We start from the raw sequence: 25,679 nt of genomic DNA, 5'->3' as shown, positions 1-25,679 counted from the left end.
GCCCGACCGGCACCGGCCACGGGGACCACGGCACAGAGCCCGACCGGCACTGGCCACGGGGACCACGGCACAGAGCCCGACCGGCACCGGCCACGGGGACCACGGCCACGGCACCGCGCAGGCTCTGCGGGGCAGCCCCGCTGGCCGCAGCTGTCGCGGGTGATCTGAGCGCGCCGCTCTGGCTCCGCAGGCGGAGGAAAGGAAGCGCCCTGGCGGTGAGGCGGCCGCAGGTGCCCAGAGCCGGCGGCCCCACGCGGGAGCCACGCGCCTCAGCCGGCCACGCTCCGGCAGAAGGTCCCGCGGGCCTGCACCCCACAGCCCTCAGATGGGCTGCTCCGCTCTCCTATGGCTGGCCAGGACCACCAGAGCGCGGCACTAAAAGCGGCTGAAGGCAAGCGCTGGGCTCTCTGGGACCTTCCAAACGGGGCGGGTCCGTGTCTGAGGGCACAGCAACCGTCACCCATCCGGAATCTCCGCAACATGGAGCTACAGCGCCCAGACTTCGCTCCTCTCCCCTGGTGGAACCTGGTCACTGCTCCTCCCAGAGGGACGGGCCGCGGCGGGGACGGTGGAGCAGGACTGCGGCGCTCTGGTGTCGCTCTAGATCTACCACGCTGAAAGGACCATAGAACCCTACGATCCTGCGGTGTCCAGGGCAGGCCCCGGCAGAGCTCTGCGGCTCCAGGACGCGTCGCGCAGGCACTGGGAGCCGGGAGAGTCGCTTGTGTTTGCGGGTTCCTGCCTGGCAACAGACACGGCTTCCCAGCGCCGGGACGCGTTACCGCGGAAGCGCTGCGGGATCTGCTCTGTTGGATCTGCGCTGTGGGACCTGTGCTGCGGGATCTGCTCTGTTGGATCTGCGCTGTGGGACCTGTGCTGCAGGATCTGCTCTGTTGGATCTGCGCTGCGGGACCTGTGCTGCGGGATCTGCTCTGTTGGGTCTGCGCTGCGGGATCTGCTCTGTGGGATCTGCTCTGTTGGATCTGCATTGCAGGATCTGCTCTGTGGGATCTGCTCTGTGGGATCCACTCTGCGGGACCCGCTCTGTGGGATCAGCTCTGTGGGATCAGCTCCGCGGGATCCGCCCTGTGGGATCTGCTCTGCGGGATCTGCTCTGTGGGATCCGCTCTGTGGGATCAGCTCTGCGGGATCCGCTCTGTGGGATCCGCTCTGTGGGATCAGCTCCGCGGGATCCGCTCTGCGTGCTGTGCCGGGAGCCGCCGTGGCGAGCCGGGCAGGGCCAGGCCAAGGGAGGGACGCTGTGCTGTGCAGCTGCTGCTCCGCACACCCGCCACCGCACTGCAGCCCCGAACCAGGACGGGCGCCCGGCATCCCCGTCTGGCACGGGACACCGTGCGGGCTTTGCCGGCAGACCGAGGCCTCCGTGTCCGTTCTCCACCTGTTCAAACCGGTAACAGCACCGCTCTGCCACGGCAACAGCACCGCTCTGCTATGGTAACAGCACCGCTGTGCCTACAGTAACAGCACCGCTCTGCTACGGTAACAGCACCGCTCTGCCACGGCAACAGCACCGCTCTGCCACGGTAACAGCACCGCTCTGCCTACGGTAACAGCACCGCTCTACTATGGTAACAGCACCGCTCTGCCACGGTAACAGCACCGCTCTGCCTACGGTAACAGCACCGCTCTGCTATGGTAACAGCACCGCTCTGCCACGGTAACAGCACCGCTCTGCCTACGGTAACAGCACCGCTCTACTATGGTAACAGCACCGCTCTGCCACGGTAACAGCACCGCTCTACTATGGTAACAGCACCGCTGTGCCACGGTAACAGCACCGCTCTGCCTACGGTAACAGCACCGCTCTGCTATGGTAACAGCACCGCTCTGCCACGGTAACAGCACCGCTCTGCCACAGTAACAGCACTGCTCTGCTATGGTAACAACACCGCTCTGCCACGGCAACAGCACCGCTCTGCCATGGTAACAGCACTGCTCTGCCACGGCAACAGCACCGCTCTGCTATGGTAACAACACTGCTCTGCCACGGTAACAGCACCGCTCTGCCACGGCAACAGCACCGCTCTGCCTACGGTAACAGCACCGCTCTGCCACGGTAACAGCACCGCTCTGCCACGGCAACAGCACCGCTCTGCCACGGTAACAGCACCGCTCTGCCATGGTAACAGCACCGCTCTGCTATGGTAACAACACCGCTCTGCCACGGCAACAGCACCGCTCTGCCTATGGTAACAACACCGCTCTGCCACAGCAACAGCACCGCTCTGCCATGGTAACAGCACCGCTCTGCCACGGTAACAGCACCGCTCTGCTACGGTAACAACACCGCTCTGCTATGGTAACAGCACCGCTCTGCTATGGTAACAGCACCGCTCTGCCTACGGTAACAGCACCGCTCTGCCACGGTAACAGCACCGCTCTGCCTACGGTAACAGCACCGCTCTGCCACGGTAACAGCACCGCTCTGCTACAGCAAGGAATGACTGAATCCTTGCCCTAAACCACCGCAGCCTCCAGCAGCCTGGCCAGGCCAGGCCCAGCCAGACACACGGACACAGGAGCGGGCAGAGAAAGCGCCTTGTCCTGCTGAGTGCCGCAAATCCTGCAGAAAGCACCGCACGGGTCCAGAGGAGAAGGGCCACGACATGCCATGAGCAGCCCTGCCGCGCCTGCCGTGGGGCTGACACGGCACTGCCCCCGCAAACCTGCCCCCCGCCCCCCGCCTGCCGTGGGGCTGACACGGCACTGCCCCCGCAAACCTGCCCCCCGCCCCCGCCTGCCGTGGGGCTGACACGGCACTGCCCCCGCAAACCTGCCCCCCGCCCCCGCCTGCCGTGGGGCTGACACGGCACTGCCCCCGCAAACCTGCCCCCCGCCTGCCGTGGGGCTGACACGGGCACTGCCCCCGCAAACCTGCCCCCCGCCTCCGCCTGCCGTGGGGCTGACACGGCACTGCCCCCGCAAACCTGCCCCCCGCCTGCCGTGGGGCTGACACGGCACTGCCCCCGCAAACCTGCCCCCCGCCTCCGCCTGCCGTGGGGCTGACACGGGCACTGCCCCCGCAAACCTGCCCCCCGCCTCCGCCTGCCGTGGGGCTGACACGGGCACTGCCCCCGCAAACCTGCCCCCCGCCTCCGCCTGCCGTGGGGCTGACACGGCACTGCCCCCGCAATCCGGCCACGCACCGCCCAGCAGCCCAAAGGCAGCGGCCACGGCCCGGGCTGTGCCCCCACGGCCCCCTGGTCGGTGCCAGGGGAGCTGGAGCAGCTGTGCCCGCCATCCCACCACAGCACCCACGGCAGCAGCCAGAGCTGCTTGGAAAGGAGAGCAGGGACGGCAGAGGGACGAGCAGGGAGGACAGAGGGACGAGCAGGGAGGACAGAGGGACGAGTGCCTGGCAGTGGGAATGGTGGAAGAAACAATCAAAAGAGCTTCAATCCCTGCTCCAACCAGGGACTGGAAAGGACCCGCGCTGCAGAGAGAGGCAGCGGCAGCGGCAGCGGCAGGAGCAGGAGCAGGGCCAGATCAGGGTCAGGACCAGGGTCAGATCAGGGTCAGGGTCAGGGTCAGGGTCAGGGTCAGGGTCAGATCAGGGTCAGGGTCAGGGTCAGATCAGGGTCAGGGTCAGGGTCAGGGTCAGGGTCAGGGTCAGGGTCAGGATGAGGATGAGGATCAGGGTCAGGGTCAGATCAGGGTCAGGATCAGGATGAGGATCAGGATCAGGGTCAGGGTCAGATCAGGATGGGTGCCCGGCCCCGCGCTCCCGGGGGCGGGGCTGCAGCGGAAGCCGCGCCGGGAGCGGAGCGCGAGCGCCCCCTGCTGGATCCGCCCCGCCAGCCGCCCGAGCAGCCGCCGCCCGCACCGGCACCGAACCGCACCAGCACCGAACCGCACACCTGTACCAGCACCGAACCGCACCGGCACCGAACCGCACACCTGTACCAGCACCGAACCGCACCGGCACCGAACCGCACACCTGTACCAGCACCAAACCCCACACCCGCACCCCACACCAGCACCAAACCCCACACCCGCACCCCACACCAGCACCAAACCCCACACCCGCACCCCACACCAGCACTCCGTCCCAGCGCCTCACACCCAGCAGCAAACCCCACACCCACACCCTGCACCAGCACCCCGCGGCCTGCTCCCGGCGCAGGGTCCGCACCCGCGCCCCCGGCCCGGCGCTGCTCAGCGCCAGGCACGTGTGCGGCCCCCCAGTGTCCCTGCTCAGCCCGGCCGAGGGGTCCCTGGCTGCCCCACGCTCCCCCATGCTGGTGTGGAGTGAGGGACCTCAGCCCATGGCAGGAGGGGACCCCATTCTGCGGTGTGAGGGGACCCCATTCCGCAGTGTGATGGGACCCCGGTCTGCAATGTGACGGGACCCCAGTCCGCAGAGTGACAGGACCCGTTCTGCAGCGTGAGGGGACCCCATTCCGCAGTGTGAGGGGACCCCATTCTGCGGTGTGAGGGGACCCCATTCCGCAGTGTGATGGGACCCCGGTCTGCAATGTGACGGGACCCCATTCCGCAGTGTGAGGGAACCCCATTCCGCAGTGTGAGGGGACTCCATTCCGCAGTGTGAGGGGACCCCATTTCGCAGCACGAAGCCCGCGCCCCCCGCCCTCGCGCGCGCGAGGAGACCGAACCTGTTTCATGGGGATGGCGCGCCCGCTGCCGATGCTGTCCGCTTTGCACTCCGGCACCTTCTTGTCCCGCTCCGGGTCCGCGCCCTTTCGAGACTGCAAGAGAAGAGACACGGGCGCGTCAGACGGCGCGGGACAGCCCGCGCGGCCCCGCCGCCCCAGCGCCGCGGGCAGAGCAGCCGGCGCGCGCCCAGGCCCCGTGTCCCCGTGGAGCCGCGTCTCCCCATCCCCGCTAGGGACGCCGCGGCCCCCCCGCCGCTCCCCGCTGCCCTCGCCCGCTACCGCAAGCAGAGCTGTCCTAGCGGCCGGGCTGCCTCGGACCCCCCTCCCGCGGGGGCACACAGGACACGGACAGACAGATGGCGTGGGATGCGGGTGGAGCATGGATGGAAGCAGGAGAGGCCAAGGCAGTGAAGAACTCACACCTCTACTAATCCAACAGATTTATTCTGTTAACACACTTGCACCATACAAAGTAGCACAGGTCACTGGGCAGAGATACCAGCCCCTTACAAAAGAGCATGGACAATAAGTACCTATCACACGTCTAGAGAGCTGAGAGCAAAACCCGGTAGCCCCCGGGGGCGGCTGCGGTGAGAGCAAACTCCAATAAATACAATATGAAATATACAGTCTGTTGAGCAGAACTCATTCAAAGTGCTTAGGACAGAGGAAAATATCAAGTCATACACGGCATGGAGCACAATCAATACATTCAGAATCACAACAATGGCAGAAGGGCAGCGGCAGCGTCTCTCCGGAGCGCCCTACACACCCCTCGGTCCGGGAGCGCCCCGTGTGCTTTGGATCGGAAAGGGACACGAGCCCACGCGCCTGGGACACCAATTCACTCGCTTTTGCGCCCAGAACAAAACAAAGAGATCGAAAGAGAAGAAAACTAAAGAGACACAGATGGCTGCTGCGCGGCGAGGAGGAAGAGAGGAGCAGGAGTCCATGCAGCGGCAGGAGGTGCAGAGGGAGGAGCGGAGCGCGAGCGGCGGGCGCGGCAGCAGCTCCGGCAGCAGCAAAGCGTCTTGCGGCCCATCCAGCTCCACGCGCCGCGGTCGCCGTCCGGCGGCTCTGCAGGTCTTCCCGTCCCGTCAGGGTGGTCCGCCTGGCATCCGCGAGCACGGACAGCGCCCAGACAGCATCCGCAGGCCCAGAAATGTCCCAGCTTAAAGTGCAGGCGCAGGCCGTCTCAGCGCTTCCTAGACTTTACATTGGGGGATTTAAAAGGCTCCTGCGTGTCTCCGAGGGGGGGACCCATGCTGGCTGGAGGGCGGGCGAGCCTCTAATCTTAGATCAATCCCAGTGCCCATCCCTTATCCGGCCCTGGAGAGGCAATGAAAAGTGAGAGAATTTGTACAGAGGTGCCGTGTGTAACCACCTGGATCTTCTAATTTGGAAGGAGTTGGAAAGGCCTTTTTGTTGATGAAAAGTTGGAAACAGTGGCACATATCTGCAAATATCGAAAGAATAAAGAGTTTGGCAAGTTATACTCAGAACACGGACACGAGTCTGTCAGCGATGGGCGCCAGCGGACGGGCGGACAGACGGACAGGCCGGGGCCGGCAGCAGCGGTCGGGCGCTGGGCTGCGCTGGCGGGGCCGGGATGGCGCTGGGCTGCGGCCGTCGGCACGGGGGCTCCTGCGCACGCCCACGGGAGCGGGAGGGAGCGAGAGCAGGAGGAGGAGGAGGAGAGGAAGAGAGGAGCAGGAGAGGAGAGGAGCAGGAGGAGAGGAGAGGAGAGGAGGCCTGGTCGCGGAGCAGCCGGGCACAGCTCGGAGCACGGCCCAGCGCCGGCCCCGCAGCGGCGGGCGCCCGCCCGGGGATGCGGCGAGGCCGGGGCTGCTGGCGGCCCCCCCGCGGCCTGCCGGGACGGCGAGTGGCCAACAACAGCCTGTCCTGCCCTGCCCTGCCTGCCCTGCCTGCCCTGCCTGCCCTGCCTGGCCTGTCCCCCTGCGGGAGCTGGTGTGGGAGCTGCTGCTGCTGCCACGACCAAATGGGGTGAAGCCTCCAACGTGAGCCCCGCGTGTGCACCAGCGTGACAGCAAGCGAGTGAGCGTGACCCCGCGGCGGGCGCCACGAGCAGCGAGCCCGCAGTGAGCCAGTGAGCAAGCCTGAGCCCGGATGAGCGAGCGAGTGAGAGCCCCAGACGGATGATGGTGTCCACAAAAACCAGCGTAAGCCCCCAGCAAGGCGCCCTCCCCCCATGAGCGCGTGCCCCACGGTGAGCGTGAACATGAGCTGACGGCGAGTCCAGAGCCCGTGGCGCGGCGGGATGGTGAGCGCATGGGGCCCGCGGGCGCCGGGCGCAGCAGCAAGCATGAGCGGAGCAGCGGCGGGGGCACAGGCATCCGGCAGCACGGGGGCCACACGAGCACGAGCAGCGACAACAGAGACCTGCGGGCACCCTGGGGAGGCGTGAGCACGCGGGGGGAGCGCTGGTGAGGGAGCAGCCGGGCGCCAGCAGCAGATCCGTGGCGCGGGCGGCGTGTGCCGGGGCGGGGGGAGAGCAGCCCACAGCGCGGGGAGGGCCGGAACGCGTGCACACAGAGCGGGATGCGTGAGGAGCCAAGGGGGGAGCGCACGGGGCGCTCGGGACGGGGATGGATGCGCCGGGATGTCCGAGCCGGGACACGGGCACAGCCCAGCAGGAGCGGGGAGGCCGGGATGCCCACAGCGCGGTGATGGGACGGGGTGCGGGGCTCTGAGTGTTTGTGGTTTGGGTCCAGAGCGATGGTGGCTGTTGACACGGGGGGACAAGGTGCAACACGTACATGGACTTGGTGGTAGCAGTTCCACAGACAGCAGACACGCGTGTACTGAGCAATGGCGGCTGGGAAGCACATTGAGATGGGAGAGAGGCCTGAGCCCAGCACGGGGCGCGGGCAGAGGAGCACGATGCCCCGGGGACAGCGCTATCTGCACTAACGGGGCGCGGGGCGGCTGCGCCGCGGTGGCGCTGGGCAGGCCTGTGCGGCGGGCACGGTGCGGGGCGTGCCGGGGCTGCAGCCCAATGGCACTGATAACCACCGCCAACACTGCGCCCCGGCTCGCCCCACAGCTCTGCCCAGAGGCACCGCTCACGCCACACGTGGGTTTGGGTACTGGTGGGGCCCAGTGCCGCGCGCTGGCTCTGCACAGCACCACGGCTCTGCACAGCACCACGGCTCAGCACGGCTGGTGCCAAACCGCCGGCCCAGTCACCAGGGACTTGTGCCCGGCTCGGGGACAGCGCCCCAAGGGCAGAACGGTAGGACATTGGTGCTGTGCACAAGGCGCAGTGTCCCCAGTGCCACTCACACCCCACGCTCACTCCTACCTGCACGAGCAGCTCGCCCCGGGCGCTGCCACGCACGCACACCCAGCACGGCAGCTCTCGCACACGCAGACGGCTCCTGCTCCCTCCCTGCACACGCCGCGCTGGGGACGCCCGCTCTGCGTCCCCGCACCGGCCAGCACCGCGGGCTCGCCCACGGCAGCGCCCCAGCCTGCGACCCCTCCGAAAACTCCTCCCCAGCTCCTCCGCCCCGGGGCACTTACCGTGAATATGTTGGAGCGTCGCTTGGACTGCTTGCGGATGGGGGTGGGGGTGTTGGAGGCAGCGATGGTCTCGATGCGCAGCTCCCGCTGGCTGATGCTGGGGGTGGAGGGCACCGAGGAGGAGTAGTCGCTGAAGGCTCCTCCACCATTGGTGGCCTAGGGCAGAACAGACGGACAGTCACAGAGAGGCCGACTGGACATGGGGACACCCCACGCCACAGGGGGAATCCCCACGCCACAGGGGGACTCCCCACACAACAAGGGGACTCCCCACGCCACAGGGGGACTCCCCACGCCACAGGGGGACACCCCACACCACAGGGGGACTCCCCACGCCACGCGCCGCTCCTGCCCATGCAAGGGGCTGGGGAAAGCTGGTTCCCTTTTTCTGCTTTGGCTTTACCACTAGTAAAATGGTCGCACTCTGAAATCACCAGCGAAGAGAGGGAAGGACAGCGACACCTGAGCGAGGATGAGCAGCGCTGGGTCCCTGCTGGGTCCCTGCTGGGGACACAGCAGTGTGTCCCTCTCCAAAGCGCGGGGCCGGGCGGCTGCCCCGTCCCTCGGCACGGCGTGGAACTGCTCTCTGCGGGCCCGCGGGACCTCCCCGTCACAAGGACAGTCACGATGCCAGCGGGGACGCGTGTCCCGGGGCTCCAGCCCCGGCCCTTCCAGCGCCCCGGCGCGCGGGCTGCCGCAAACAAGCTCACGCTCTGTGTAAAACGCGTCTCTGGCCCCGGTTTGAGGTTCATCCAGCAGGACCGAGGGCGGCACACGCCCTGTGCCCGTGGGCCGCGGTGGCTGCAGGGGCCCATTTCTGGGAGCACGTGGGACACGCTGCATCTGCACCAACCCCTCGTTGGGCTTTGTGGAGGGGAAGATCTGCCCACGCAGCTGGTGCCAGCACCCAGCAACGCGCTGCTCGGACACGGGGCTGCCCAGCCCGTGCTCAGCACCCCGTGGCAGCGACCCGGCCACGCGCAGCACCGCACGCCAGGCCGTGCAGCACCACACACCAACACCACGCAGCACCGCACGCCAGGCCGTGCAGCACCGCACACCAACATCACGCAGCACCGCACACCAGCGCCACACCGCACCGCACGCCAGCACCACATAGCACCACACACCAACACCACACAGCACCGCAAGCCAGCGCCATGCTGCACCGCACACCGGTGATGCGCAGCACCGCACACCAGTGCTGCACCGCACGCTAGCACCGTGCAACACCGCATGCCAGCACCGCACCGCACACCAGCGCCACACAGCACCGCATGTCAGCGCCGCACCGCACGCCAGTACCGCGCAGCACCGCACGCCAGCACTGCACCGCACACCAGCGCCACACAGCACTGCATGCCAGCGCCGCACCGCACGCCAGCACTGCACCACACACCAGCACCACACAGCATCGCACGCCAGCGCCACACAGCACACCAGCACCACACAGCACCGCACGCCAGCGCCGCACCGCACACCAGCACCACACAGCACTGCACGCCAGCGCCACACAGCACCGCACGCCAGCGCCGCGCCACTGCAGCCCAGGACTCTCAGGGCAGCCTGTGCGCTCCCGGCAGCTCTGACCTCTGAAACACACCGAAGCGGCTGCCCCTGGAAGGCTCGGAGAGCTCCGGCACCTTGTGGGGAGCAGCCCGGTTTGTCCCAGTTCACCCCACAGCCCGGGGCCTCCTCCGCTCCCACCCGCTGCGCCGCACGTTGGACGAGGATGTGCCGGGGTCTGAGTGAGGAAACAGCCGTGCTCACACACGCGGGGTCTGAGCCCCGCTCCGAGACCGGCCGCTCCGCGCTGGAGGAGCTTTGGCGAGCGGAACGGGAGCAGAACCTCTCTTAAGAGAGCGGACAGTCGTCCAAGAATCAGCAGCAGCTCCTCCTCTCCGCAGCAGCGCGAGGGACGGCTGCGCGGGGCGGGCGGCGCCGCGGGGAACGCTGCTCCGTGTTCGGGGGTGACGGCTGCTCCTGGGGCATCACCGCGTTCCCCTGCCGGGACCCCCGCTCCCCAGCACCTCCACAACCGCCGCATGGGATCTGCTGCCCAGGCCAGAGCAGCTCCCAGGGCCGAGACCTCGAGGGCCCCTGCCGTGGCGCCTGGCACAGCCAAGCCGCGCTGGTGACAGGGCGGCACCGGGTGGCAGACCCCCCAGCCCCCCGCCCGCAGGGACACGGAGCCTCCGCGCTTGGCCGCCAGCTGACGAACCTGCGCTAACGAGGGGCTTCTGCTGCCACGCCCAGGGACCACCGGGGCCACGGAGCAGCCGAGCAGCGCGTCCCCTGCAGGGTCTCCACGCCCGGGGCACAGAGCTCCTGCCGCACACGCGGCCACGCTGCACCGGCTGCGCGAGGGACGGAGGCAGAGCCAGGGCCAGCGAGTCCGGCTGGTGAGACAGCTCAGGTTTGGGATTGGGCACCACAGCGTGGGCACAATTGGTATTTAACTGAAGCATCCCCTGTGAACCATGGCAAAAAAAGGCAACGTTCGAAGTGCGATGGCAGAGACGGCGGATGCCGCAGCATGGAACCCGCTGCTCTGGGGCTGCACCGGGCCCGGCCGCAGGGGCTGAAAACTCAGTCACAGACACACGGGACAAATCTTCCCGCTGGTGTGTAACGGGTGGACACCGTGACCTCCAGAGCACACCGGTAGTGCCACAGGGTGCCTGAGCAGGGAAGAACTCACTGACGTTAGCATGCGGTAACTCTGGGCATAAGAAGGCACGAGGCACAACAAGGAGTGAAATCTGGGAAGGGCTTGGAGCAGAAGGGCACGCAGGAACAGCAGCCACCGGCTCAGCGCCTGCATGGGCACAGGGAAGAAGCCAGAGAGCACGGACCGTGGCCACGGCCACGCAGGGCTCCACGGGGCACAGGGACACCTGTCACTCTGGCTGCAAGACACAGGCGCTGCCCGACCTCCCTGAGCGAGCGGCGCCAGGCTGGCAGCGCTCGCCACCATGCAGACGGGCCACCGGCCCCGCCGCACTGCACCCGCAGGCTTGGATTTGCCGCCCGTCACCTGCTCTCTCACTGGTGCCACAGTAACGGCACTTCTGGTGCCGCACGAGGGCCCGTGCAGGACTGCAGGACAAGGCCATCGCAGGGCAGCCGTGACAGCAGGCGGATCTGCACCAGGAGGGCAGTGGAGCAGGGCCGGGCACGGCGGGCACCCAGGGGACACGGCCGGGCACCCAGGGGACACGGCTGGGCACGCAGGGTACACGGCCAGGCTCTCAGGGGACACAGGGCTGGGCACCCAGGGGAGACGGCCGGGCACCCAGGGGACACGGCTGGGCACCCAGGGGACACGGCCAGGCTCTCAGGGGACACAGGGCTGGGCACCCAGGGGACACGGCCGGGCACCCAGGGGACACGGCTGGGCACGCAGGGGACACGGCCAGGCTCTCAGGGGACACAGGGCTGGGCACCCAGGGGAGACGGCCGGGCACCCAGGGGACACGGCTGGGCACCCAGGGGACACGGCCAGGCTCTCAGGGGACACAGGGCTGGGCACCCAGGGGACACGGCCGGGCACCCAGGGGACACGGCTGGGCACCCAGGGGACACGGCCAGGCTCTCAGGGGACACAGGGCTGGGCACCCAGGGGACACGGCCGGGCACCCAGGGGACACAGGACTGAGCTCCCAGTTGACACAGCTGGGCTCCCAGGGGACACAAGGGCTCCCAGGCAGCCACTCCAGCCACATGCTCCGGCTCACCCAGCAGCCCACATGGTTCAGCCGGCAGCCCGCACGGCTCACCCAGCAGCCCACACGGCTCAGCCCGCAGCCCGCACGGCTCACCCCGCAGTCCGCACGGCTCACCCCGCAGCCCGCACGGCTCACCCCGCAGCCCACACGGCTCACCCCGCAGCCCGCACAGCTCACCCCGCAGCCCGCACGGCTCACCCCGCAGTCCGCACGGCTCAGCCCGCAGCCCGCAAGGCTCACCCCGCAGCCCGCACGGCTCACCCCGCAGTCCGCACGGCTCACCCCGCAGTCCGCACGGCTCAGCCCGCAGCCCGCACGGCTCACCCCGCAGTCCGCACGGCTCAGCCCGCAGCCCGCAAGGCTCACCCCGCAGCCCGCACGGCTCACCCCGCAGTCCGCACGGCTCAGCCCGCAGCCCGCACGGCTCACCCCGCAGCCCGCAAGGCTCACCCCGCAGTCCGCACGGCTCAGCCCGCAGCCCGCAAGGCTCACCCCGCAGCCCGCACGGCTCAGCCCGCAGCCCGCAAGGCTCACCCCGCAGCCCGTACGGCTCAGCCCGCAGCCCGCAAGGCTCACCCCGCAGTCCGCACGGCTCAGCCCGCAGCCCGCAAGGCTCACCCCGCAGCCCGCACGGCTCAGCCCGCAGCCCGCAAGGCTCACCCCACAGCCTGCACGGCTCAGCCCGCAGCCCGCACGGCTCAGTGTGCGGTGCCCGCGTTCACTTCTGCCAGCTGCTGGGAAGCAGCTCCCTGGCACCCAGACAAACCGTCATCCCACAGCAAACCAGCACTGTGACTCATCCCGCAGCCCGCGGAACTCCCAGGGGCTGCTCAGGGGCCTGGAGGAAGATGGAGACACGGCAGCACCGGTACGGCAATCGGTGCAACAGCTGGAACACCGCGAGCACCTGCAGCCGCAGAGGGAACGGGGTCCCTGAACCCACCAAACCTGCCTGCCCAGGGACCGGTGTGGGCAGCATGGGAGAGAGAGGAGAAGGGAGAGGGGAGAGGGGAGAGGGGAGAGGGGAGAGGGGAGAGGAGAGAGGAGAGAGAGGAGAGAGAAGGGAGGAGGGAGGAGAGAGGAGAAAGGGGAGAGGAGAGAGGAGAGGGGAGAGGGGATCGGGGAGAGAAGAGAGGGGACCCCGAACCCGTGTGCAAGAGCTGCCCTGGGGACCGCAGGTCCCAGGGGTCTGGAGATCTGCCCCAGCAGGCACAGATCCACATCCCGCAGGGGACAGAGCTGGTGTCCCCAAGGGCTGGCCCTGGCTCCCGTGTGCCACTGCACCAGGGAGCTGCGGAACACGGTGCTCAGGGTCACAGCCCTGACGAGGACGCCAGGCACAGCGAGCGCCGGTGAAACACCAGCACAGCCGAGCCGCTGCCACAGCCCTCCCAGCGCCGCGGAGCCGGCTCCTCTGGGGCTGCGGGCGCTGCTGCGGAGTGAGTGTAAAACCCCAGATCCCCAAAGGCACAGCTGAAACCAGGGCCTCTGGCTGCTTCGAGAGCTGTCGCATCCCCCGTGCCAGGACACCAGGACTGCTCACAACTGTCCCAGGGCCCGGCCAACCTGCGAACAACCACACAGGTTTGGAAACCGGCCACCGGCTCACACCAGAGTCCTGCAGACAGATGGGTGACAGCACCACCAGGGTCCTCCGGGCTGTCCCGGTAACACCACGGACCGCGCAGAGCACCAGGAGAGCACTCGGGCTCCTCCTGCCAGCGCTCGGGTGCAAGTGCTGGTCCCGCCGTCCCCAACCACGGCACCGGGCAGAAGGGCCCGTGCCCCAGCGCATCCTGCCCGCGCACCCCAGCACCCGCTGCGGCACCGGCCAACCGGAGCTCCTCTCTGTACTGCCTGGCTCCTCTCCACCCCACCTGCACCCCAAACCCCGCATCCCTCTGCCCCCCTGCGCTCTCCCTTGCTCGGTCAGGTAGGAAAGCTTGGTGAGAGCCCCGTACCCTCAGGTGGGAAAGAACACAACACAGCCCGACCCTGCAAGGCCCTTGTCACTCTGGTTTGTCCTTCCTGACAGCGCAGTCCGTCCGTCTGCCCCCAGAGCTCCCCAGCAGGGGTGTCTCGGTGCGCGGGCAGGGGACGCCTCCCTGGAGCGAGGTCACGGTCCCCAGCACCCGCAGCCACGGTCCCCAGCACCCGCAGCCAGGGTCCCCGGCACCCGCAGCCACGGTCCCCGGCACCCGCAGCCACGGTCCCCGGCACCCGTGGTCCCGGAGAGCAGTGCCCAGCGGGACTGGAGCTGCTGACCCAGGTCCCTGCGCGGGGACACCGCTGCAGGTCCTGCCGCAGAGCAAACCCTGCGGCACCAGCACCGGCACACCCGAGCACGACCCAGCCCCTGGCGCCCCGCAGCAACACCTGCCGGTGACGGGTCACCACAGTGTGTGACCCCACGGCACCGCGGTGCCCGGCTGCCCTGCCCAGGTCCCCGAGAGGAACGCCACAGCCGGCCCCGCGCCGCTCAAAGCCGGGTGGATTTGCTCTGAGGACAGTGGGAAGCGGCTCCGGAACCTCATTCCTGAGCCCAAGCAAGAAGGGGAAAATGCTTCACAGTGTTTCATGATCGCTCACCAGTTCCATGACTTCACACTCTGTTTTTAGAAGCGTGTTTTGTAATGGAAGAGAGATGTGTAAACACCACGGCACAGACCACTGCAGATCTGGGAACCGCAGGGTTGCGGCTGAGCCACAGCAGAGCCAGGGAACAGAGACGAGGTTTGATCCTCGCCGTGTCCGGGTTTGCTCCGCGCGGGAGGGACACGGCGCTACAGCGCCCAACGCGCCCGGAAACCCCGTCCCACGGCCACACTGCCGCCACCGCCAGCCCAGAACCCACCGCGCTGATCCAGCACCTTCTGCTCTCGACAGCTCTTCCCTGTGCCAGCCGCTCTCCCCAGCTGAACCAGCCCAGCACTCGGCTCCCCCGGGGCAGGGTCTGCAGGGCACCGGCTGCAGGGCACCGCGACACAAGGGACTGCCATCGGACTGGGAGCCCGCTGCCCCCACCCAGGGAACGTGGCTTCAGCTTCACCGCCAACACAGGGCCTGGCACAGCGAGTGCCATCGGCACCTATTCGACAGGATCCTGTTCTTGTAGTCCGGACACTGAATAAAGTACTAAACCAGTGTCCAGTTCTGAGCAGCCACGCTCACTCCCAGTGTCCCCAGCCTGCAGGTCACAGCCCAGCTCTGATCGGACCCACGGAACGTCACCGGGCAGCTCTGATCGGACCCACGGGACGTCACCAACAGCGCTGGGTGTCCGCAGCGCTCAGCCTGTTTGCCGCAGACACTTCACCAGGACCCGCGGGCTCTCCTGGGGCACCGGGCAGGCGGCACAGTCTCTGCAAGTCTGAACGCACCTACCACAGCCCAGCTTTAGGAGCCGGCACAGACAGGTGTAACCTTCACACAGCATTTACCATCCCTGCGCCAGGGCCCTGGCAGCGGCTGCAGACACGACTCCGCTTTGCACAGAACCACCTCCCTGGCCGGGTACCAGAGTCCTCCCGGGGCTCGGGGGGCTCAGACACATCTGAGGATCAAAGCCGACCCCTCCGTGAAAAGAGGCGTCAGTCTGGCGGGGTTTGTTTTGCTGGACTTGCTTTCATTCCCTCCGCTCTCCGCTCTCAGCGCTCCGCGGCCGCTCTCCTCCGCAGAAGCGGTTTCAGGTGCTGCTCAGCGCTGCGGCAGCGCAGGGACCCCACTGTCCCACCTGCCGGGGCCCTCGGCTCCGTGCCAGGCACACACTCACCCACGTCCTCACTGCGGATCCCATGGTTTCACCCACCAGCTGCCGCAGAGCCGGAACCTGTTGGCTGGACTGCCCCAAGGAGCAGCGCCCAGCGCCTCGCCTGCCTCACCACAGGGACCCCCGGCAGAGCCCTGCTGCCCCGTCACTGCCCACGCATCCCCCTCCTTCAGCAGCCGCTCGCCGCGGCAGCCAGCCCTGCTGCGCGACCTGCTGCTCCTGCGCCAGCACTGCCCCTCCAGCCACACAACAAGCGCTGCCGGCTCCACCATCCTGCCGGCACGCAGAGCTGGGCAGTGTGAGCCGCGCTAATGCCGCGCCGGGGACGGCCGAGAGCCCGTCCCCCGGCACCGAGCCCCCCGAGCCGCCTCCTGCTCTGCGCTGCGCCTGCCACTCGCCTGGAGCTCACCCCTCCACAAACACGGGACGGGCGTGGGAGCGGGGCCGTGGGCAGCCCTGTCCCCTGCTCAGCCCTGTCCCCTGCTCAGCCCTGTCCCCTGCTCCCAGGCGGCTGCGTGCCCCTGCTCAGCCCTGTCCCTTGCTCAGCCCTGCCCCCTGCTCAGCCCCATCCCCTGCTCAGCCCCATCCCCTGCTCAGCCCCGTCCCCAGGTCCCCGGGCAGCTGTCCCCCCGGCTCCCTGCCTGCGCAGGGCAGCTGGGCCGGGCCGCTCGCAGACACGTCTCTGCTCTGCGCAGGAGCCTCCCTTCTGATGCCCACGGCCAGGGGGGGCAGTGGGACATGGGGAAAAGGTTCTTCCCCATAGGTGCTGGACACTGAACAGGCTCCCAGGGAGGGGTCACGACCCAACCTGAGAGCGTTTGAGAAGAGACTGGACACCGTCCTCAGACACACGGGGTGACCTGTGGGTGTCCTGTGCAGGGACAGCAGTTGGACTCCATGGTCCTGTGGGTCCCTTCCAACTGATGACATTCTGATTCTATCATTCTATGATTCTATGGCTCTTCCACAGCGTCTGCAGGAGCACGACACGATCTCTGGAGACCATGAGCCAGACGCGATGGTTTAGACACGAAACGTGGCCTCAGCGCAAGCACCGAGCTGTTCTGGGCTATGGGCGGAAGCTCCGGGTGACAACCCCTCTGCGTTCCAAAAGCCCCTCCTGCCTGCAGGGAGAGTCTGAAGCGCTGAGGGGACCGGGGGGCTGCGAAAGCTTGGGGGTGCCTGGCTTTCCCCATCCCCGTTTCCCACCTGGTTGATGTGAACGGAAGGAATGGAGGCTGCAGAGACAGACGAGTGGCTGGGAGAGTTGGGCAGGGACTTGCAGGGACCGATGGAGAGCTGCTGCTTCTTCCGGAGAGCCACCACCTTCTGAGCCACTGCAAAAGGGAGACAGGCAGGGTCAGAGTCCAGAGAGCCGCGCTCTCCACCCGCGCACCCTTCGTCTGCCTTAGGGCAGCACCTGGGGCTCAGAGCGCACCAGCCGGCGTGAGGAGGAGGGTTTGTGCGGCACAGCCGCCCCGCCTCGGCAGCCCCGGCACTTGGACACAGAGGGGCAGCCCCGGCACTGAGACACAGAGGGGCAGCCCCAGCACTCGGATACGGAGGGGCAGCCCCGGCACTCAGACACGGAGGGGCAGCCCCGGCACTGGGACACGGAGGGGCAGCCCCGGCACTCGGATATGGAGGGGCAGCCCCGGCACTCAGACACGGAGGGGCAGCCCCGGCACTGAGACACAGAGGGGCAGCCCCAGCACTCGGATACGGAGGGGCAGCCGCGGCACTGGGACACGGAGGGGCAGCCCCAGCACTCGGATATGGAGGGGCAGCCCCGGCACTGGGACACGGAGGGGCAGCCCCGGCACTCGGATATGGAGGGGCAGCCCCGGCACTGGGACACGGAGGGGCAGCCCCGGCACTCAGACACGGAGGGGCAGCCCCGGCACTCAGACACGGAGGGGCAGCCCCGGCACTGGGACACGGAGGGGCAGCCCCGGCACTGGGACACGGAGGGGCAGCCCCGGCACTCGGATATGGAGGGGCAGCCGCGGCACTGGGACACGGAGGGGCAGCCCCAGCACTCGGATATGGAGGGGCAGCCCCGGCACTGGGACACGGAGGGGCAGCCCCGGCACTCGGATATGGAGGGGCAGCCCCGGCACTGGGACCCGGAGGGGCAGCCCCGGCACTCGGATATGGAGGGGCAGCCCCGGCACTGGGACACGGAGGGGCAGCCTCGGCACTCAGACACGGAGGGGCAGCCCCGGCACTCGGATATGGAGGGGCAGCCCCGGCACTGGGACACGGAGGGGTAGCCCCGGCACTCGGATATGGAGGGGCAGCCCCGGCACTGGGACACGGAGGGGCAGCCCCAGCACTCGGATATGGAGGGGCAGCCCCGGCACTGGGACACGGAGGGGCAGCCCCGGCACTGGGACACGGAGGGGCAGCCCCGGCACTCGGATATGGAGGGGCAGCCCCGGCACTCAGACACGGAGGGGCAGCCCCGGCACTCGGATATGGAGGGGCAGCCCCGGCACTGGGACACGGAGGGGCAGCCCCGGCACTCGGATATGGAGGGGCAGCCCCGGCACTGGGACACGGAGGGGTAGCCCCGGCACTCGGATATGGAGGGGCAGCCCCGGCACTCAGACACGGAGGGGCAGCCCCGGCACTGGGACACGGAGGGGTAGCCCCGGCACTCAGACACGGAGGGGCAGCCCCGGCACTGGGACACGGAGGGGCAGCCCCGGCACTCAGACACGGAGGGGCAGCCCCGGTGTGGCTGCTCCATGGCAGGGCAGGTCCCCGCTCACGCTGCGGCCCAGCGGCCACCGGCTGTCACACAGAGCAGCGGCTTCGCGTGGGCACCGAGGGGCCCCGGAGCCCGGGGCAGCCAGCGTCACCTCTTGATCACCCCCTCACCGCCGCTACACGAGTCAGTCACCGAGATACACAGCCTGGCCCACGTCACCTCCGCCAGCCCGCGCCCTTGTCACCCTCACCGTCTCCAGCTGTGGGACAAACCAAGGTGAGAACAAGTCCCCCAGCTCCTGTGACCTCGCTGCCTGGTGCCAACAGCCAAGAACTGCGTCTCAGCTTCCCCGCCTCCTGCCTCTTCTGGAAATCAACACCTTGAGCAGAGAGCAGCGAACAGCGGGGCCGGGTCAGAGCACGGCGCCGTTCCGCGTTTCTCTGGCACGCTGGCCGGTGCCCCCAGCACACGGGGCAGGAGCCGCCAGACGAGCGCGCCTGGAGCACCGGGAGCCCCGCCAGCCCCGCCAGGCTACGGGAGCTGCCGCCTGCCCCTCCAGGAACACGCGGCACCACGCGCGGTGTGACCAGCCCCCGGAAGTGTCAGATGCCAACGGCAACCGCAAGAGCCTGTCCCCTTGTGGACGTGTGCCGTGACCCCTCACAGCTATGTCCTGTGTCCCCCCACAGCCGTGTGCCGTGTCCCCTCACACCATGTGCCGTGTCCCCTCACACCATGTGCCGTGTCCCCTCACAGCTGTGTCCTGTGACCCCTCACAGCCGTGTCCCGTGTCCTCTCACAGCCGTGTCCCCTCAAGCCGTGCGCCATGCGCCGTGTCCCGTGCAGGGACACAGGACGGGCGCTCCGGCCACCTGCTCGCTGACAGGGCGGGCCTGCCCAGCTCCCAGCTGTGCGCGGTCCCACGAATGACCGAACCGCTGCTCGTCCTGCTCGCTGCCCCGTGCGCCGCCAGCCCCACGCCGGCTCTGGGAGCCCCCTCCCCCGGCGCCGGCAGCTCCGCGTTGGGCCAGGGTCAGGAACACGGGGCAGCAGCGGCACAGGACCCCGCAGAGGCACAGGACCCCGCAGAGGCACAGCGCCCGCAGAGGCACAGCACCCCGCAGCGGCACAGCGCCCCGCAGAGGCACAGGACCCCGCAGAGGCACAGCGCCCGCAGAGGCACAGCGCCCCACAGCGGCACAGCGCCCCGCAGAGGCACAGGGCCCCACAGAGGCACAGCGCCCCGCAGCGGCACAGCGCCTCGCAGAGGCACAGCACCCCGCAGAGGCACAGCGCCCCGCAGAGGCACAGCACCCCGCAGAGGCACAGCGCCCCGCAGCGGCACAGCGCCCCACAGAAGCACAGGGCCCCACAGAGGCACAGCGCCCCGCAGAGGCACAGCGCCCCGCAGAGGCACAGCGCCCCGCAGAGGCTGTGCCCGCTGCCCTGCACCCGCAGCGCCAGCAACGAGCTAATGGTGCGGCCGGCACGGCGGTGAGGAAACCTCGGCAGCCCTCACCGAGGCATCCCCGCGTGGCCTCCGCCCTCCTGCTCGCCAGGCACGGGTTCAGCCTCTTCACCAGCACCCAGACTTGCGCAGCGGCAATTCCTGCCACCCTTACACCAGCCTCTGGGATCTCACCACGGGGAGACCTTAGAGCAGCCTCCGGTACCTGAAGGGACCTACAGCAAAGCTGGAAAGGGACTCCTGACAAGGGCACGTGGTGACAGGACAAGGGGCGAAGGCTTTAAACTGGAAGACGGGAGATTGAGATCAGATAAAAGGAAGAAATTCTTCCCTGTGGGGGTGATGAGAGCCTGGCCCAGGTACCCAGAGAGGGGTGGATGAACCATCCCCGAGACACCCCAGACCAGGCTGGATGGGGTCTGAGCACCCTGAGCTGGTGACGATGTCCCTGTCATGGCAGGGGGGGCACTGGGGGCTGGGAAGGTCCCTCCCACACCAACCAGCTGTGACTCCACGATTCTGCAGTTCCATGATGTGTGTGATCCTGCACCTGTGAGCACCCAGCACCTGGGGCTGACTCCCAAGCCCCATGAGACACTGGGTCCCGCTGCTCCCTCAGCTCCCGGTCAGCACAGCGCTCTCTCCAGAGCAGCCTCGGCAAACAGGCACTGGCACCGGCCAATGTCACCAGCAGGCACACGGCACCGCGTGGCACCGCGGGACAGGACACGTGTCATGGAGGCACAGGACACGAGCACGGAGGGACAGGACACGAGCACGGAGGGACAGGACACGTGTCATGGAGGCACAGGACACGAGCACGGAGGGACAGGACACGAGCACGGAGGGACAGGACACGTGTCATGGAGGCACAGGACACGAGCACGGAGGGACAGGACACGAGCATGGAGGGACAGGACACGTGTCATGGAGGCACAGGACACGTGTCATGGACAGGTCTGCGTTTGAATGAAGTACAAGAGACGCAGAGCACAGCGCTGCCCTGTGCTTCTGTCCATCGGTTAATGACGAGAGGGCCGCTAATGACAAAGTAGTGGTTCTTCAAAACCTGCATCTGACCGGCGTTACCTTCTGGCATTAACCCTCTCTGGCCGGCACAGTCCTGGCATTTCCTCCTCATGTACACGGATGTTCTTACACTGTAATCAAGTCACCTCTCAACCTCCTTTTCGATGTATTGAATGAATAAGCTCTTTTAGTGCCTCACTATCAGGTATCTCCAGCCTTCGATTAATTTTGTGGCTTTTCCAGTGCTCTCGCTGTTTGTGCGCTGCTGCAGCGCTGACAGACGCTGCAACGCCGCCCCCACGGACCCCGCTGCCCGGCGCACAGCGCACAGCGCACAGCGCACAGCACCCGCCTGAGCGCCCCCCTTGCAGCCCCGCTCCCCCGGCACTCCCCAGCCGCTCCGCTCCTCACACGGACAGACCCGCTCCTGCTCCCCCGCCGCACGGACGGGCCACGGACAGACCGACAGACACAGCCCAGCACCCTGCGGGCGCTCGCTCCTGCCGGCCACAGCAGAAACAGCCGCCCCACCTCTGCAACCAAAGGTTCTGCTCTGCTCCCTGCTCTCCTCCAGGAGACGCAGCCAAAACCTCCTCTGCAGCCTCATGGGCCTGCTGCAGACAGTGCATCCCCTACAGACGGTGTATCCCCTGCAGACAGTGCATCCCCTGCAGACGGTGCATCCCCTGCAGATGGTGCATCCCCTGCAGACGGTGCATCCCCTGCAGATGGTGCATCCCCTGCAGATGGTGCATCCCCTGCAGGCCCCCGCAGACAGTGCATCCTCTGCAGGCTCCTGCAGACAGTGCATCCCCTTCAGGCTCCCACAGACGGTGCATCCTCTGCAGGCCCATGCAGACGGGTGCCTGCACAGCCCGCAGGTGCACCATCCCCTGCAGCCCTCTGCGCAAGTGCTGAGCAGAGGTGCTCCCCCGTGTCAGTCAGCCCCGTGCCGGTCACCTCCGTGCCGGTCACCTCCGTGCCGGTCAGCCCTGTGCCGGTCAGCCCCGTGCCGGTCACCCCCGTGCCGGTCAGCCCCGTGCCGGTCAGCCCCGTGCCGCACACAGCGCACCGTCTCGCTTCTCGGAGCAGGTCCGTGTGCGCAGCTATGGCACAGAGCACCGGCAGGGGCCCAGCTCCCGCGGCCCCGCAGCAGCACGCCGGCGTGCCGGGCCGGAGGTTTGTGAGGACAGCCCGCTGCCCGTCCCGCCCGGACAGCCCTGCAGTTACCGTCCTGGAAGACTCTCTCCACGTTCAGTCCGTAGGTGGCACAGGTCTCGTAGTACGTGCAGCGCTTCAGATCATTGGAAAGCTTCCGTGCCCGAGAGTCGTCAATAACCCGGGGGTTCGTAGCGCTGATGGCATCTGGAAAGCGAGGGGAGAGGAGGCTGAACGGTGCCCGTGGCCCCCGACGCAGGGCACGCTCCGGGACTCCGTCCCCCGCCGCACACACTGACCCCGAGCACAGCCCTGTCCTGCACACGCATTCCACAAGTCCACGCTCGCAGAATGATGGATTTCTTAAATGAGCTGGTTTTTAAATGAACCTTATTCAGCTCTCCCAAGCGTCCAGCCCCGACGCTCGTGCAGACAGCAGCGGTGGGAGGCGGGCGGGGGACGCCGGGCAGCCCGGGTGGGACCGGGACATGCCACGAGCATCACGCCCGTGTCCTGGGGACAGCAGGACGCGGTGACAGCGCAGCGCTGGGGCACAGGTGCCCGCAGCCCGACCCTGGGCGCAGCTCCAGCCCGTGCGCACAAGAGTGCACACGCTGACATGCGTTGGAACAATCGGTGTCACCATCTGTCGGTGTCACCGGTCACGGGGCTGTGACCAGCCGGCGCGCTCAGCCTCGGTTCACCGGGAACGACGGCTCTGCCAGGACGCTGCCAGCTGAGGCCTCGGGGGACAACCCTGAGAAACAGGCGGAATCTGTCCCCCAGACGGCTGCGCAGAGCTGGCGCGGGGGAAAGCGCCTTCCCAAGAGCAATCCGAGCGGGCAGACACGCGGGGACAAGCGCGGCCTGTGAGCGAACCCTGGGGAGGCGCCGGGGAGCGCGGGGACTGGCGCTGGGACCAAGTCCCCTCCACGTGCCTGTCGGGCTGTTCAGTGTGACCATGCCAAGGCTGTGACCTGGGACGCGGGACCCCCGAGCCTCCCCTGCACCCCCAGCCCAGCCCTGAACCAGCATCACTCAGTCCTAATGCTAATTCCACAATCTCCAAATATCCAAAGCTTATCAACTTTGTTCTACTCCTAATGGGGCTCCAGCGCCAGTGCCTCCCACACTGCTGCTCCCCGGCCTCGGAGCTCCTCCTGCACCAGGACCAGGCTGCAGGGCTCAGGAACCGCGTCCCGCCCAGGCCGTTTCCCGGCGTCCTCTGTCCCTGCTGCTCTGTGTCCCCTCCGCGCCAGGACCGCAGGCAGCCCAGCTCCCGGAGGGACGCTGGCTGTGCGGTGGAGCAGACACCGCAGCCCGTCCCACCGCCGTCTGGTGACAGATCCGAACACGCTCACAGCGCCACCACCCCCGCGCTTCCTTGCCAGCGGGGACACGTCCCCCGTGCTCCGGAGCGAGCAGGGAGGACGCGGGGAGGGCGGGTTTGGGGAGCAGCCCCGCCAGCCCGCGCTCACCCTGCGTGCCCACCAGCACCATGGGCACCTCGGCCGTGTTCCGGTAGCTGCAGAGCCGCAGGTAGTAGTTGTACACGGTCTGGAAGCTGATCTCGTCCTCCAGGCTGAACACAAACACCACGGCATCGACCCAGGCAGCAAACTGCGGGAGAGACACGGGCGTCACAGCCCGGATGGAGCGCGGAGCCCCGAGCCGGGGCCGCCAGGGCCAGCACGTGGGCACCGCGGCCGCTCAGCCGCGCGCTCACCCCCGGCCCTGGCACAAGCTCCGGCGCCGCAGCCGGGCCCTGGGCAGCGTCACCACAGGGCAGCGCCCGCCCAGGCACGGCTGTTCACTCCGGAACGCGCTCCCCGGAGCGGCCGGGCAGGTCCCTCCCAGGAGCCCCCGCAGCACGGGCTGGGAGGGGACCGCTCTCCTACCTGGAGTTCGGGGGGGCCCCCTTCATCCCGAATCAGCAGCAAGTAACTCTGCCCGTCCACCACGATCTCCTTCTTAAACCGGCCACCTTGGGAAGAGAGCAGGGCCGCGGGTCAGGCCAGCGCAGCGAGCAGGACCCCGGCGAGGGCCGGGGCTGCAGAGCCGGCGGCAGCGGCAGACGTGGCGCGGAGATGGGGTCGTCTTCAGAGCCAGGGACCGGAGCGAGAAGCAGAGCCCCGCGCCCCGGGAACCAGACCTTACCCTCCGGAGACTCCTCCTGCACGTAGGTGCCGGTCAGGTAGCGGTGCACCAGCGCCGACTTCCCGCTGGACAGGTTCCCCACGATGCCCTGGAACAGAGGGACACGTCACCCGGCCGCTCGCCCGCAGCCCTGCACGGGGACACGCGCGCACGCGCGGCGGGGGCAGAGATGGCCCGAGAGGGCACAGGGACTCGGTGAGGGGCCTGGGGACGGGCACTGGTCTGTGGGTGGGGCAGCAGGTCCTGGGGTGCTGAGGACCCTCGTACTCCCCCAAACAGCTGCAACCCCAGCAGCACCGTGGTGGCTCCTCCCACGGCGCTTCTGCTCCTCGGGGACCCTCTCCCCCCACAGTCACCTCAGAAGGAAAACCCTTCCCGCGGCCCCAGTGTGGGGGGTCACAGCGCGCGCCAGCCCTGCAGAGGGGACGGGTCCCGGCGGGGGCTCAGCGCCGGCCCTCGCTGCCCAGGGTCTGCCGGACCGACCGCGCGACGCCCGCTGGAGCCGGCTGTGCCGCACAGAGCCACACCGAGTGCCGCCCTCAAACCCAGCTGAAAGATAACGGTACCCAGCACCAGCATCTAACCTGGCCAGGGGTCTGTCGGTCAGATCACCCCCTCGCACGGTGAACCGCTGTCCTGGGGTGCGTCACCCCGACAGCCCCGTCCCGTGTCAACACCTTCCCAGCAGCTGGAGAACCCTCCGGGGCCCGAGGGCGGGTGCAGGGCCCGGCCGCCGGTGGAGGGCGGCCCTGGGCTGGACGGCACCTCCTCCCCCTGCAGAGCCCCCGTTCAGGCTGCCCAGCTGCCCCTGCACCGCGGGCCATGCAGCGCGGAGCCGACGGGACCCGCTGCCGGGGTCCTGCCCCCCGCCCAGAGCAGCCGGTGAGCGTGGGAATGGGCTGCTGCACCAGCCCTGAGAGTCCGGAACATCTACCAGCACAGCCAGACAGCCCTGCACACACACCCCGACGGGGCTGGGGAACCCACCGCCCCGCGTGTCCCGCCTGCGCCACAGCAAACGCACAGTGACCCCGAAGCGCTTGGACACTGCTGACCTTGCACCCCCCACCCGCGGCCGGGCCAGGAGGCGCCCCGGGCACGTGCCGGGCGCTCGTGTCTGCCGGAGCACCAGGCTCGTTTCTGCACAGGGAGCCTCACGCAGAAATGTGGCACCTTTATGATGAAAATGTCCAACAGGCACATGGTCTGCGCCACCGCCATGGCCTGTGCCACCACGGAGCAGAAGGGATGAAGAACCAGCAGCCTGGTCCAGCACCCGTTTGCGGTGCTGTTTCCAAAGCCGCTCGGTCACCGGCAGGCCTGCGGCACAGCCACACGCAGCCACACCAGCGCCAAAAGACGAGGGAGGAGAGAGGCGCGGCTGGGAACGGTAAAGCCGCCTGTGGCACCAAAGGGCAGGTTAAGGGCTGAGCCGGGCCCATGAGTCACTGCCAGGCCGGTTCTCCAGCTGCCGCGGGCA

The 25,679-nt window shown here is 68.2% G+C and overlaps 1 protein-coding gene across 2 annotated transcripts in view; it reads right to left on the bottom strand.

Moving 5' to 3' along the window:
- Nucleotides 1-6,027: 6,027 nt before the first annotated feature.
- AGAP3 (ArfGAP with GTPase domain, ankyrin repeat and PH domain 3) overlaps nucleotides 6,028-25,679 on the bottom strand; it is a gene marked incomplete at both ends in the record, with an annotated part of 73,436 nt that continues 53,784 nt past the window's right edge. Inside the window, 7 exons of one of the 2 annotated variants that reach the window (XM_080339882.1) lie at nucleotides 6,028-6,090; nucleotides 8,178-8,333; nucleotides 16,884-17,011; nucleotides 22,115-22,249; nucleotides 23,521-23,662; nucleotides 23,941-24,026; nucleotides 24,200-24,287. In XM_080339882.1, coding sequence (XP_080196008.1) covers nucleotides 6,028-6,090; nucleotides 8,178-8,333; nucleotides 16,884-17,011; nucleotides 22,115-22,249; nucleotides 23,521-23,662; nucleotides 23,941-24,026; nucleotides 24,200-24,287 — 798 coding nt within the window. The remainder of the gene's footprint in view (nucleotides 6,091-8,177; nucleotides 8,334-16,883; nucleotides 17,012-22,114; nucleotides 22,250-23,520; nucleotides 23,663-23,940; nucleotides 24,027-24,199; nucleotides 24,288-25,679) is intronic. The other variant, XM_080339883.1, reaches the window with a different exon arrangement.

Source organism: Nesoenas mayeri (assembly GCF_963082525.1).
Source record: "Nesoenas mayeri genome assembly, chromosome: 2".
Taxonomy (NCBI): Eukaryota; Metazoa; Chordata; class Aves; order Columbiformes; family Columbidae; genus Nesoenas; species Nesoenas mayeri.
Note: the sequence above shows the minus strand (reverse complement) of the source record. Positions and strands in the feature narration are given on the sequence as shown.